The sequence below is a fragment of the Quercus suber genome, unplaced genomic scaffold, assembly GCF_002906115.3.
Source record: "Quercus suber isolate HL8 unplaced genomic scaffold, Cork oak 2.0 scaffold_616, whole genome shotgun sequence".
Taxonomy (NCBI): Eukaryota; Viridiplantae; Streptophyta; class Magnoliopsida; order Fagales; family Fagaceae; genus Quercus; species Quercus suber.
In genome coordinates, this window is record NW_027070059.1 from 381,728 (window position 1) to 396,164 (window position 14,437).

The following is a 14,437-nucleotide window of genomic DNA, read 5'->3' on the forward strand; positions in this document are numbered from 1 at the left end:
AGAAGTGGTAGACAGAACCAAGGTATTGCATGGTCCTCGGACCCAAGCCTATGGTAAAACTATTCACACCATTATACCTGGGTACTAGACAGAACCAAGGTATTGCATGGTCCTCGAACTCAAACCTATAGGGAAACTAGATACTTACAGAAAAATAGAAGTGGTAGACAGAACCAAGGTATTGCATAGTCCTCGGACCCAAGCCTATGGTAAAACTATTCACACCATTATACCTGGGTACTAGACAGAACTAAGGTATTGCATGGTCCTCGGACTCAAACCTATGGGAAACTAGATACTTACAGAAAAATAGAAGTGGTAGACAGAACCAAGGTATTGCATAGTCCTCGGACCCAAGCCTATGGTAAAACTATTCACACCATTATACCTGGGTACTAGACAGAACCAAGGTATTGCATGGTCCTCGGACTCAAACCTATGAGGAAACTAGATACTTATAGAAAAATAGAAGTGGTAGACAGAACCAAGGTATTGCATGATCCTCGGACCCAAGCCTATGGTAAAACTATTCACACCATTATACCTGGGTACTAGACAGAACCAAGGTATTGCATGGTCCTCGGACTCAAACCTATGGGGAAACTAGATACTTACAGAAAAATAGAAGTGGTAGACAGAACCAAGGTATTGCATGGTCCTCGGACCCAAGTCTATGGTAAAACTATTCACACCATTATACCTGGGTACTAGACAGAACCAAGGTATTGCATGGTCCTCGGACTCAAACCTATGGGGAAACTAAATACTTACAGAAAAATAGAAGTGGTAGACAGAACCAAGGTATTGCATGGTCCTCGGACCCAAGCCTATGGTAAAACTATTCACACCATTATACCTGGGTACTAGACAGAACCAAGGTATTGCATGGTCCTCGGACTCAAACCTATGGGGAAACTAGATACTTACAGAAAAATAGAAGTGGTAGACAGAACCAAGGTATTGCATGGTCCTCGGACCCAAGCCTATGGTAAAACTATTCACACCATTATACCTGGGTACTAGACAGAATCAAGGTATTGCATGGTCCTCGGACTCGAACCCATGGAGAAAATAACTATCTGGAGAAAAACCAAAGCGTTACCTAGAGTCAAGCTATGATATGGTCTTTAGATTTATATTTGAAGGATTACAGGTGATTTCATGAGACTAACTCCAGAATAGAATACAAATATCGAACAGAATATTATAGTAAAGCAAATAAAAGAAAATATCTGTAGTTGGAAGCAAAGTATTAAGCATTCAGTTCAAACAGAAAGTATACAATTTCCTTACAACGCCACCGAGGCAAGAAACAAAATGAAATAAAAGAGAAAATAAACAGAATTATCCTATGTCGTATACCAGTCTCCCCAACTCAGTAGGCAAATTAATTCGATAAGCAAATCAAAAGGCTTTAGCCAAGGCCTAAGGGCTTTGTCTCGAAGGGTCCGCAGGAGGCCTCGCCACGTCTTGTGGTATTTCCTGACCCTCGGTTCTAACTCCCCCCAACGTTCTCTGGGGTTCAACCTCCTCGGAGGGTTGGTCAGCTAAAGATATATCCTCGGCGGTCTTATCGTGACTCTTAACCGCTGGTAATGAGGACCCCTCTTCGGGAACAGCAGGGGCAGTCTCGCGAATTGCAATAGGGTAATATACCCTGTCCTCCCTCCTAAGGTCAGATGAGGCACCAACCCCTGCTTGGTTGAGGGCTTCATGCCAGGTCTGAGAACAGTAATGCCTGCACACTGCAGGAACTTGAGCCCGAAGGGTGGCTTCAGTCTTAGCCACCCCATCTGTGAAAGCCTCCTCCTCCGCCTGTTCTACAGAGCGCTCAGCGTCTATTTTTGCAAATACCGCCTCGTCTTTGGCTCTCACAGCCTCGTCCCTGGCATACTCGGCAATACCTTTCTCATGGATTGCCACGGTCAACTTTTCCTTCAGATAGGCAATGTCCCCTTTGGCAATCTGTAGTTGACCCTCAACGTCTTGCAAGCGATTGGTTTGATCCTCCGTTTGCTTCCTAGCCACGGCTAGGTCGGAGGCAGTAGTGTCCCTGGCCTTTGTCATCTCCTCTAGATCCTCGGTTGCCTTTTTTAGGTCGACCTCAGATCTCTTGAGGGTATTAGCAGCTTCCAAGAACTTGTCTTGCTCTTGTGCTAAGGCATTGCTCTGGCCATCGACCTCCTCGTCTAACCTGAAAAGGGCCTGGATAGCCTGCCAATAAAAACAAGTAACTCCGTAAAGAGAAAGGAAAGTACTAAACGACAAAATTCGAATAAAGTAAATAGGTGCCAAGGGACCCACCATGCCTAGATATTTCTTAAGGTCAAGGACAACCTCTGACCCACTCATATTTCTTAGCTCGGCCATGTCAGTAGGAAGAAGAAGAGATTTCTCCAAGGCATCGGCTACGAGAGCCTCCTCGGCTCCTTGAGATTCCCGCATCGATGCGTTATCCATCAGGGGCTGATCCTGGAGCATGGCAGCGGGCAGCCAGGCTTGGGCCTCGGACTGCTGGATGGTCTTCTTACCTTTCCGTTGACCACCGAGCTTTAGTTGCTTTGGAGGCCTGCGAAATCTACCCTCCTCGGGCGGGGAATGGGATTTGCTCCCATCCATTGGCTCCTTACCCTTGGAAGGTCTCTTCCTTTTCGGGTCATGAGACTCGGTCTGAGGGTCTGATACTGGGGGGACAGAGGATGACCTGGTTTGCACAGTTAAAATCTGGGGCGGAGGTGCTGGGGGCTGGGGCTGCGACTCTTCCGGTGTACCCTTCTTGGAACCGCCTTCGAGCAGGCCAAGAAGATTGGTTTAGGGCTGTCTTTTTAAACCCATCTCAGCCTGAGTACCAACTCTTAGGGACCGGAGGTCGGCTTCGGACAGACGAGGGTCTCCTAGATCACCAGAGGGATCCTCGGACTGATCAGCTAGGTTGAACACACTATATTCATCCTCAGAAGAACTCAGTTCAATCACCTCCCTTGCCTTCTTAGATAGTCCTTCCTCGGCCACCGTTACTTGTTGTGAGGAGGAGGGACCTGCTAGCGGAATGCCTTCAGGTATATAAGACCCCTCGGAAAATGCAAAACCGTCCTCCACCACGGTAATCTGCGTAAGCTGAGGGTCACGAGCTCTAATTACGTGCTTCGGGACTGGGAACGATTTCTGAGCTGGGTCGCATCCGAGGATTTGATGAGCAGCTCTGACCTGGTTATCAGTTTCGTTCAGGAAAAGTTCCGACCTAAGAACGGTTTCCAAATTCGCTTTGTTAACCAGGTGGAAATGACGTGCAAAGGCGTGAGGATCTGTGAAAAGAAAAGTGAAACTCCTGTGGTTAATAAACCAAAGCGGGTATACAGTTATAAACATAAAAATATTGAAACCTAGATTGTCTCCTACTTCGGATACCCTACCTGGCTCCCCCTCTACTGTTGGGCAATGAAAACCGTTGTGCCACTCCCCCGACACTATGAGGAAATCTTGAGTCAACCCCTTATTGAAATCAGGAAGACACTGGATGAGACGAACCCTATCGTCCCTTGCTTCATATAGTACGTCTTACCCCTCAGGTGATGAAGGTTGTAGCACCAGTTCACATCGTGGTGAGTCAGTCTCAGCCCCATTTTCTTATTCAAGGTATCTACACACCCTAATATCCTAAATACATTCACGGCACACTGGGTAGGAGCCAGGTGAAAATGCCTAAGGTAATTGAGGGTCACTGGCCTCATAGGGATTCTCATCCCTCCCTCTACGAAAGCGACTATCGGGATCACGACTTCACCCTCTCTCCTCTTAATGTACCACTCCCCTTCTTCACAGTACTTCAAACTCACATTATTGGGTATCCCATAGTCAACAATGAATTTGTTTATCATCTCGTCGGACTCAACCAACTTCTTAAACTTACCCATTCCCCAAGGACGACTAAAAGTTCCAGAAGAAGAAAAGAAGGAATAGAATCAAGGAAAATTTGGGGTCACTGGAAGAAAAAGACTTACAGAAATATGACAATTCTCTTCAGGTAGTGTGCAAGTTGAACCAGATTCAAATCATACGCATCAATGGTTGTAAGCGAGAAAATGAGGAAACCAGGTGGTTCAAACAGGTACTTATTCTCCCCCTTAGGTTCCCCAAATGTAACTGCCTGCCCATAAAAGCAGGAGATCCCCACCGAACAATTACCATCACACCGTTGAAAGTGGGAAACGTGGTGCCGCCAAAATTTAATGTGGACACACATTAAGTCTTGAAACACAAAAAACGCATATCGGGCAGTCGAAAAGTCGCTAGCATTAGCACGAACCGAAGTGGGGCGATTCGTCTAGAGGGCCCGTAGGTATCAAAACCCTCCTCCCCGTCCGAGGGAACGTGCAGCAGGGTTTTGAGGGGCTATTGTGGGGCCCGTGGGCCTGATAGCCTCAGCCCATCGTGTAGTAGGCCCAAGGCCGACGCCGAGGAAGACTGACCATCCAAGGCTAAGTTGGGGAAAGCCTCTTTTTTTGACTCACGCCGAGGACCTCTTCGTCCTCGGCATACTAAGGATAATTTTGGGAAGGGACAAGCTCAGAGCAAGCTGTCACATTCACACTTAATGCATTCACCTAACCCCTCTGGCCGCATTAATGGGGATATAACCCCTTAATAGGGCAACGTTGATCAGAGTGAACCACTTGAGTACTGATAAGGCCTCTGATGGGACGGACGGCCAGAAGAAAGGCGAATGGATGATCAACAGATGGAAGAAGGAGATAGGAAAATGAAGACTATATAAGAAAAGCAAGTAAAGTAAAGAAAGGGGGGGGAAAGGAGGAGAAAAAAAAGGGGCTCCTCGGCCACGGGCCGAGGAGCATCCCCCCAGTTGTAAATAAACTCTAAGTATTTTTTAATAAAAGAGAGTTCATGCTTGGTGAACGACGACCAACGCCTAAACCTTCAACCCACTCTCTACAAATTTATTGTTTGGGCTTGTTGGGTTGAAAACCCATTCGTACTCAGGGTCAAATCCAAATTGAGTCCCTACATACTAGACATGTGGCATCTATAATTAAAATTTTGAATGAAATAAACAAATTTATTTAGTATGGTATTTAAGTTCACATTTTTATTATTAATTATGACCGCTAATTCTTAATTTGTCATTTGTCTATTTATTTTCCTAACAATTCCCCTTCCAAAGACTGTTCAAGTATTTTGCTCTAAAAACAAGTAATTTGTTAAAATATGTGTAATCTAATTGTCTATCAAATATTATCTATATATTGAGATTTATTTTTAAAAAAAAATTATTTTGGAACCATAATTAAATACATCACAATTAGAAATGAAGCCTAAAAGTCATTTTATTTTTATTTTTTCACTTTTTTGACATACGAAATTAAAACTGTACACATAGCAATAAAATGTATACAATATTCTCCTAACTTTTAGCTTTTAATGTTTTTTATACACAAAAGTGTGTGTGTGTGTGTGTGTGTGTGTGTGTGTGTGTGAGAGAGAGATGGGAGAGTTACACTTTTTTTGTACCATAGATTTTTAATAAATCCAATGGTTGAAAAAATAGCATTAAATGAATATTACTTTTTACCTTATTTTCCTAATTAATAACAGTTTTTCTCTATCCTCATTTATTACTTTCCATAAACCTTATTGTGTGTTTAACTTTGTCTCTTTCTTCCTAAAATTGCTAGATATATATGAATCTAGGCAAAAAACAAAGACTAAAAAGGTTCAAATCCTTCTTCTCTCAAAATCCTTGGGTGCCGGTGAGTAAGACCTGAAGATATACTATAATTTGTGATTTTATAGGTACACTTATTCTACCGGAACTACCCCTAAACAATTCACAAAATGAGCAAGAGCTTTGTGGTTTCCAATTTCAACACATTATAGCAAAAACACATGACAAAACTCAAATCTATTGAAGATAGGGCGGATATGAGATCATAAAATAAAATAAAGAAGTGAACATATATATATATATATATATGTTTTATTATAATGTTGAAAATAAATGATGACCAAAATCTACAAAGAAGTATCCATTTGGTTAATTGAAAAAATTGGCGGATCGATGTTCATATAGCTATGAAAAGCATGTTATAGTCAAACTGGTAATGAATGGGCTTGCTTGATTTAGGTGGTTAACATCTAACATGATAAATTTGGCCTATTTTACTATCACCATGTTGAATTCTTTTTTGTGGTTAAGAAATATTTGAACCATATTTATACTCCTTGATACAAGAGTTACAGGCAAGGGATATTTTCATTACAATGCCTTCTAATTATAAATGAAATACGTATTATGTATAATGTTTACAGTATTCTGCTAATTGAAATAGATTTAGCCTAATTACATCCTGAGTGGGAAGAAGAAGAAAGAGGTTGGTGTGACTCGGAGGTACAATTTTTTTTTTTTTTTTTTTAAGGAAGTAAGGGACATAGTTAAACAACACCTAAGGAGGTCTATGGAAAATAATAAATGAAGATAAAGAAAATCTGTTATTAATTAAGTAAATAAGGTGGAAATCCTTAATCATTTATTGCTACTTTTTCAATCGTTAGATCTATTAGAAATCTACGGTACAAAAAAGGTGTAACTCTTAAGGAGTTACACTAGGCATAACTTGAACTTATCTCTCTCTCTCTCTCTCTCTCTCTCAAACATTTTGCTATTAATTTCTAACCTTATTCTCTGATTTACTTTAATACTTTAATCTTTCTAAAGTGTTATATGAATAATGTTAATATTATTAACTAAAATAATATAAATAAATTTTATTCATTATTTCATTGATAATGTCTATTGATGGCAACAATGGGAAGCAAAAACAATATATTTTTTTTTAAGGATTATGATTATATTTTTGTTAAATGGCTACTTTTACCTTATATTTTAAATCACAATACTTATGAGTTTCTATGCATTACTATAATAATAATACTAATTAAAAACAATATCTAAAAAAAAAATTGCAATGCATGGGTTTATCACTAGTTTTAAATAAATATATAAAATAAAATAAAAAAACCAATTTGCCGTCACATCAATGATGACCATAACAAAATGGCTTTTTTTTTTTTTTTTAAAAAAAAAAAAAAAATTTTTTTTTTTTTTTTTTTTTTTTTTTTTTTTCTTGCTCTAAAGAATAGGTCAATTAAATCATCCACTTTTTCAGGGACATATGAGAAAAGAGAGATCATACAACTATTTTCACTGACATACTAGAGTTCCCACAACTCGCGTCATTGAAAAATTCTACCAAGCTCTGTTGATTAAACATTAAGAATTCGTTTCTCCTAATTTTTTTTTTTTCATTCAACAAAATTGTAGAGTGAGACATTCTCTCTATTTTATTTTTTTTGGGGTGAAATGGATGAGTTTTTTGGTGGGATGGATGGTAGGTTTAGAGTCTCTTTAACAGATTCGACAATGATGTGCATTGTGCACCAAGCAATGGATAAAGCACATGAGAAAGTAAAATCCAAAGAAGGTGTTGTGGAGCGCTTGAATGAGATATCAAAATTCTACGAGTTGGCCGTAATGCAGTTAGAAGGATGTCTGAAGTTTGTACAAGATGAGACAGACAACTGCGTACTTGACAGCGATCAGGAGGAGGTGCTCGCGGACTTAACAGAAATTAGAGACCGCCTTCAAGGACGTCTTAAGGAGTCGGAGCTAGCTATTTCAGAAAAGGACAGAGAGTTAACAGAGAGAATGGAAAATGAATTGAAGCTTAATCAAGCATTGGAACTAAAAGAAAGAGAATTGGTTTCGTTGCGGGCTAAACTTGAGCTCGAAAGAACAAAGAGTGAAGGGATTGAGGAGTTTGTTCTTGGGGATGAAGATAGAGATGGTGAATTTTGTGAACTGAAGCATTCAGTGGATGAACAGGTACGGAATATCAAACAAAAACTTGGGCCTGATTACAAATTAATAGGTGAAGAAAGAAATAGAGGTATTGACAACAAAAAGATTGAACAAATGGGCTTAGACATAGATATGTTGAAGGAAACTTTAGACCTTGCTTTTGCAAAGATGCAAAGTGCTATTTTTTTGTCACGGATAGGGCCAATAGAGCAGCAATGGAGGTGGTCTATAGAGAAAGATACAATTTACGTGTTGATTAAAGGGTTAATGAGGAATTTCCAAGAGAGTTTTGAAGCAAAAGTGAAGAAGCAAGTTCTTATTGGCTTGAATGAGCATTGGTCTGATTTGATGAATGAAGTTGAAAGCTTGCGTTGTGAACTCGAGCCACTTTGTAGTCAAAATGACATGCAGGGGAGTAGTGTTAAGGCACATAATGCTTCAGCCGCTCCATCACTTGCAGGAGGCAATAAAATTTCTAATGTAGAAGGAGAAAAGTCTTCACCTGAAAATGATTGCAATAGAACAGGAAAATCCTCCTTGAAAGTTGAAGAGGCAGATCATAAGGAAAAGCTTACTGAGAAGGAACAAGAAGTGGATGAAAGTCACCATGTGGCTAAGATGATAAAAAATCATGAGTCTTTTATTCAGAAAAAAAGTGAAGAGCTGAATTGGCTTAAGCGAGAAATTCTTCGAGAAAAAGAGTTTTCATTCAGGAGAGAGAAGGACACTCAAAGCCTGAAAAGAAGAATCCAAGAAGTTGTTGTGAGATTGGACAATTTAATGGATTGGAATACTAAGCTGGGAAAAACTTTAGGCTACCATGAAGCTGCACATGGGGATGAGAATTTTCTTGAGAAGAGGGAATTACAATTTCGAGAGAACACTGATAATTTGGCAGATGTCTGGGAGAAGATTGATAAAGTTACAGTTTCTTATGTATTACGGGAAGAGCAACGAAATGAGATATGGAGGCTAAGACAAGACAAAGAAGATGCATATTTGCAAACCATGATAATGGAGGAGATCCATATTACCCTTCTCAAAGGTTTGATGAAAGAAGTTAACATTGAATCATACTACTATGATTTAGAGAACTTGATACGTGAGGACATATATAAAGACGTGTTCAGGGAAATGGTAAGGCAGTGGAATGAGAACTTTGAAAGTGACAAAATTGATGCCCAGATCAGAAAAGAGATATTTTTCATCGTCTTTAGCGAGGCATTGAAGAATTATGTCTCAAATCGTGACTTTGCATTATTGGAGTTTCAAGATATCGGGGCTGTTAGTAATTTGGTAGAAGACTTAACATCTACTAACAAGTTATTTAGTGTAGAGGGTGCTGTAGGGGAGGATTTACAGGCAGCCTTGTTCGGGGAAATTTTTAAAGAACAAAGCAAATGCGCAGAAGGTTATATCACTGAAAGCTTGAATAGAGAAGAGATAGATAGGGTAGTCTTTGGTGAAACCATCAAAAGTATTGTTAGCACTACCAGTACCAGGGAGTTTTTCCTAAGTGCAGAAAGTCTTGTAAAGGAGGATGTCTGTATGCTTTTATTTAGGGAGATGGTGAAGGAATTGAAGATGGGCATAGATGCATATGATATGGAGAGTCTAATATGGGAAGATATATTTAAGTTTGTCACTGCAGAGGCAGTGAAAGATGCCTTTGTCTTGCATAGAGAAGATGAGTCCCGAATTCAAGACAATCTCAATGGAGACATGCTCTCTCCTAATAAGATATATAATGACCTACAGGATACTGGAGAGGGGAATTTAATTCAACAACTAGATTCTCTATCACAATCTTTTCAGTTGGAGGAAAATCTGATGCTAAGTGCAAGTTCTGAATTAAAGGAATACACTACACAGCTTGACCTTTTGGGCTTGAAAAGTGAAGAGACAGATGGGCATCAGATATTTGAAGAGTTTCCAATTGATGAGGAACACACTTTCAGTTCAGTAAGCGGTAAGCTAGAGAAGGCCTTGCAACAATTGGTCTCGAGTAAGTCACTATTAGGTGAATTGGGATCTTGTTTAGGCGTTGGCATTGGTGATTTAGAAGAGGGTCATGATCAGATGACTCCGAGAGTTGGTGTTCAACATGCTGGACATCCCTCCTTTCACTCTTTAAAAGATAATGAAGAGGAACAGTTAGATACACCAGATTCTATCCTATCACCTCTCCTGGGATTTATGCAAGTGCTAGTGGATTTTGAGCACATGGTACACAAAAAATTAAGGATGAACATTCTGAGGTACCTCACTTATTCATGAACTTATATCATTGTAAACCATCATCTATTGCTTATACTTCATTTGAAATTCTCTGAAACATTGATAGTGGCCTTTTGGTGTTGAGAATTATATGAATTGTTTCTGACTGCAACTTGGAAATCATAGTAGTTTTTAAAATTGCTTTCTAGTATTTACTTTCTGGTGTAAGTTTAGCATATGAAAGTCATGAGATTATAAATTTAAACAGATTACTTACTTCTCCTATATCACTAATCACAGTAAAACATATATGTTTTTTTTAGGTTTTCTGTTTTCCTACCAGCTTGAGGAGAATAAAACTTCTTAGCACATAACTATGACATGCATCTAATCCTTTTTATTGTATACAATCACATTATATTGTCTTTCAAAATCAGATGTACTTTTTTTTGACTAATTAGGCTGCTGTAATACTTATTTATAGGTTGGAAGAAGTGAAGTACAATTTAGATCCGCTTATGGGGCTAGTGGCCTCTTTGAGAAATGAGGAATTGCTTTACCGGAAGGCCTTTGTTAGGAAATGCCAGAATCTGCAGAAGGCTGAACTTGAGGTTCTGAAATACAATCTTTATTGAGGCTTCAACATGTAAAGTTGATTTTCTATATAGATGTCCTGAAGATCTTCCTTGAATCTGTTGTTATGCACGTTTGCCTAAAAATCTTACTTCTTTGTTTTGGGGTATAGGTAGATTTGCTAGGTGATCAAGTGGATGTCCTTCTAGGACTACTTGAGAAGATATACACTACACTGCAGCACTATTCACCAGCTTTGCAGCAGTACTTTGAGGTAACATTCTTATTAGGTCTTATTTCACCGTATAGTAATGTTTTGTCTTTCAATGGAACATTATTTTTCATTCCAAAAAAAAAGATAATGTCGCATTATTTGCATATATATCATTTAATCATCTTTCTGCTTGCATGGGGTGATTTGAACTCTAGACCTCTTTATGGGAAATACCAAGAGGTGCTAGTTGAGTTATAAGCCTCTTGACATCTAACTTTTGTTTTTATGAGGTAATCATTGGGTGCATAATGGTTCTAATTTTTTATTGGTTATTGTTCTGTTCTCTTCCCGCAGGTCTCTGACATTTTGAATTTGATTAAGGAGGAACTAACTGGAAGACCTGTTCATATATCCAATTAGTAAGATTAGAATTGTCCATCTCTACTCTCAAAAACAGTTCCATGATACTTGCCATCATACATATAGAAGGGGAAATTTTTATGGATTAAAAAAGAAAACGTAGCTATATTGTTTATATCAAATTGTTCCTTTGCACAACAGAACGTGTCTGCAAAACCATACCAAAGACGTGCATCTATACAAATCACCCATAATATAACAATCCAGTAATATCATGTGAAAGGTTGATAGGATCAATTCTAACAAAAGAATATAAAATAGAATCATGTGACGTTTACTTATTTTATTATTTCATTGATGACTTGGTATAATTGTTACAAAAGGTTTTTTTTGCGCACATGTATATCATGAATCACATCAGTCCTTCCAAAAAAAAAAAGGGGTAAAGCTATTTATCAATCGCTTTTCTCATTTTCCAAAAGTCAAAAAAGAATAACAAGGAGACATCAATTTTTTTCACAGCTAGAAAAAAGGGTTGGCCAGCTAAATTCCCACAGGCCTGCAAGCCTTTTCTGTTTGGAAGTCCTGAAACTGAGTGTATGATAATGATATGATAAGCTAAATGGCAAACCATACAGAGTCTTCCATTTCATATTTAACCGGCGTAATACACTATATATCCTCCAAGAATAACCCAAGAGAGAAAATCCAAAGACCTTTATATCTGTCACTCTATTGGGACGTTTAAACTCATAGGTACCTCCGCTGATTTCTTGTTTTATCAGATTTCCCGAAATATACACACACACACATATATATATATATATATACACAAAGCTATATGTATACTCTCTAAATTAAACTCATTATCATATGTACATTTAATTTTTTTTTTTTTTTTTTTACTGTCATGGCAGGACTGTGTAAACTGTGTTTCATTTCTATTCTTCTACTGCTTCTCTTCCCTGACTTCAACACTTGCAAGAACGCTGCTCTTTACAGCCTGTATATGCTCCAGTGCCAACTCCAACACCCTCTTCACCGCCAACAATTGTTCCACCTCAGTCTCCTCCTCCGCCTACAAATATTAATGTTCCACCTCCTACAACACAAGGCTCTTCTTCTTCTTCTTCTTCTAGAGGACTGAATGGTGGACAGAAGGCAGGAATAGCGGTTGGAGTGATGTCTGCAGCAGAAGCTTTGTTTTTGGGAGGCCTTGTGTACAAGAAACGGCGTTCTAATATAAGAAGAGCCAAGTTTGGAGTTGCAGCCAGGAGACCAGTTCTTTGAGGTTGCAGGGGATTCTTATAATTTCTTTTGTTTTCACCTTCTTCGGTTGTTTAAACCTTTAAAGTAATTACTGTTACAATAATGACTGACTTCATTGTTGAGTTAAACGATAAAATCATTTGAGCTTAAATGGTTTAAACTTTTGGATGAAATGCTAATAGATGACAGTATCAAGGTAGATATTTAGAGCACGTTTGGGTAGGCTGTTGCGAAAACGTGAGTTGTGTTTTTTTTTTTTTTTTTTTTTTACTGTCATGGCAGGACTGTGTAAACTGTGTTTCATTTCTATTCTTCTACTGCTTCTCTTCCCTGACTTCAACACTTGCAAGAACGCTGCTCTTTACAGCCTGTATATGCTCCAGTGCCAACTCCAACACCCTCTTCACCGCCAACAATTGTTCCACCTCAGTCTCCTCCTCCGCCTACAAATATTAATGTTCCACCTCCTACAACACAAGGCTCTTCTTCTTCTTCTTCTTCTAGAGGACTGAATGGTGGACAGAAGGCAGGAATAGCGGTTGGAGTGATGTCTGCAGCAGAAGCTTTGTTTTTGGGAGGCCTTGTGTACAAGAAACGGCGTTCTAATATAAGAAGAGCCAAGTTTGGAGTTGCAGCCAGGAGACCAGTTCTTTGAGGTTGCAGGGGATTCTTATAATTTCTTTTGTTTTCACCTTCTTCGGTTGTTTAAACCTTTAAAGTAATTACTGTTACAATAATGACTGACTTCATTGTTGAGTTAAACGATAAAATCATTTGAGCTTAAATGGTTTAAACTTTTGGATGAAATGCTAATAGATGACAGTATCAAGGTAGATATTTAGAGCACGTTTGGGTAGGCTGTTGCGAAAACGTGAGTTGTGTTTTAAAATGGTGTTTCAAGAAAAGCAGCGGCCCGGGTTTTGGGCATTTTAAAACTGTGCTGCATTAGTGCATATATTTTTGTTCTACTACTGCTTCTCTTCCCCGACTTCAACACTTCGTTTAGAGCCTTCCATAGCTGGCTCAGCTCTGAATATATATATATATATATATAATTGATTATTTAGTTAGAAGAATAGTAAATATACAATGGAATAAGTAAGCTCTTTATTTGATGAGTAAACCTTAGGTCCAATATATTAGATTCTCTATTTTCTTTTTTTGAGTAAAAATTAGATTCTCTAATTGAGTTTAAATACTTGATCGTTTTTTTAATTAATTATTCTTGAAAAAAATCACCATTCTTATTTTATTAGTCAATGAAACCAAATGTTTGAATTCAATTGAAAAACCTATTATATTGTACCTAAGTTTTACCCTTATTCTATTTGTAGATTATAAAAAAAACCAATTAAAATATTTAGCCTTTTCAATTTTAAAAAGAAAAAAATCAAATAATTTAGACACCAAAACTAGGTTTTATAGTAGAGAAGTGCTACTATGTCCATAACATTTTCACAACATATTATAAGTGATAATTTGTTATTGGTTTTAATTTGAATCCATAACTTAATTACTTTTTTATTCACCCATAATAACCAATAACAACTTATCACTTAAAATTTGTTGGGAAAATATTGTGGACATAGCATTTCTCTTTACAATAATATGGAATGTGATTTTCTAATGAATTCTTTAATGTTATACATTAAAAGAAAAATTATTGCAAAATTTAATACATAATCAATCATAAATAATTTCAAGATTTAAAAAAAGAGTGATGCTACAGCCACAGCCACAAACTATTTTATACCATTTTAAAAAATGTTGACATGATCAACCTCTTATTGGTTTTCATTAGACTCATAATTAATATTACTTTTTTATTTACTAATAATCATTTACCATATTAGCAGTTTATAAATTTTTTTGTAAAATAGTTTGAATCTCTAGCATTATTCTTTAAAAAAAACGTTTAAGTGCCAGCTTAA

The 14,437-nt window shown here is 37.9% G+C and overlaps 2 protein-coding genes and 1 long non-coding RNA gene across 3 annotated transcripts; all 3 read left to right on the plus strand.

Annotated features, from left to right (window-relative positions):
• The first annotated feature begins 7,373 nt into the window (after window positions 1-7,373).
• On the plus strand, window positions 7,374-11,128 carry LOC112000025 (WPP domain-associated protein). Its single transcript, XM_065765218.1, has 4 exons — window positions 7,374-10,131; window positions 10,575-10,701; window positions 10,836-10,937; window positions 11,093-11,128. The coding sequence occupies exons 1-4, from the start codon at window positions 7,376-7,378 to the stop codon at window positions 11,126-11,128; spliced, it is 3,021 nt and encodes a 1,006-aa protein (XP_065621290.1). The 5' UTR covers window positions 7,374-7,375.
• Window positions 11,129-11,229: 101 nt separating this feature from the next.
• LOC136064056 (uncharacterized) lies at window positions 11,230-12,642 on the plus strand. The gene is made up of 2 exons (XR_010625705.1): window positions 11,230-11,296; window positions 12,155-12,642. It is a non-coding gene; the product is annotated as an uncharacterized LOC136064056 (long non-coding RNA).
• A 139-nt stretch (window positions 12,643-12,781) lies between these two features.
• Window positions 12,782-13,161, plus strand: LOC136064052 (proline-rich receptor-like protein kinase PERK1). The gene is made up of 2 exons (XM_065765219.1): window positions 12,782-12,794; window positions 12,890-13,161. Exons 1-2 carry the CDS (start codon window positions 12,782-12,784, stop codon window positions 13,159-13,161), a joined length of 285 nt encoding a protein of 94 aa, XP_065621291.1.
• The last annotated feature ends 1,276 nt before the right edge of the window (window positions 13,162-14,437 follow it).

Excerpts from the sequence above, each read along its gene's own strand:
- LOC112000025 (XM_065765218.1), top strand. The coding sequence starts at position 7,376 with ATGGATGAGTTTTTTGGTGGGATGGATGGTAGGTTTAGAGTCTCTTTA. Across the intron at positions 10,702-10,835 it reads TGCAGAAGGCTGAACTTGAG|GTAGATTTGCTAGGTGATCA; the intron begins GTTCTGAAATAC and ends TTTGGGGTATAG. Across the intron at positions 10,938-11,092 it reads CTTTGCAGCAGTACTTTGAG|ACCTCTTTATGGGAAATACC; the intron begins GTAACATTCTTA and ends TTTGAACTCTAG.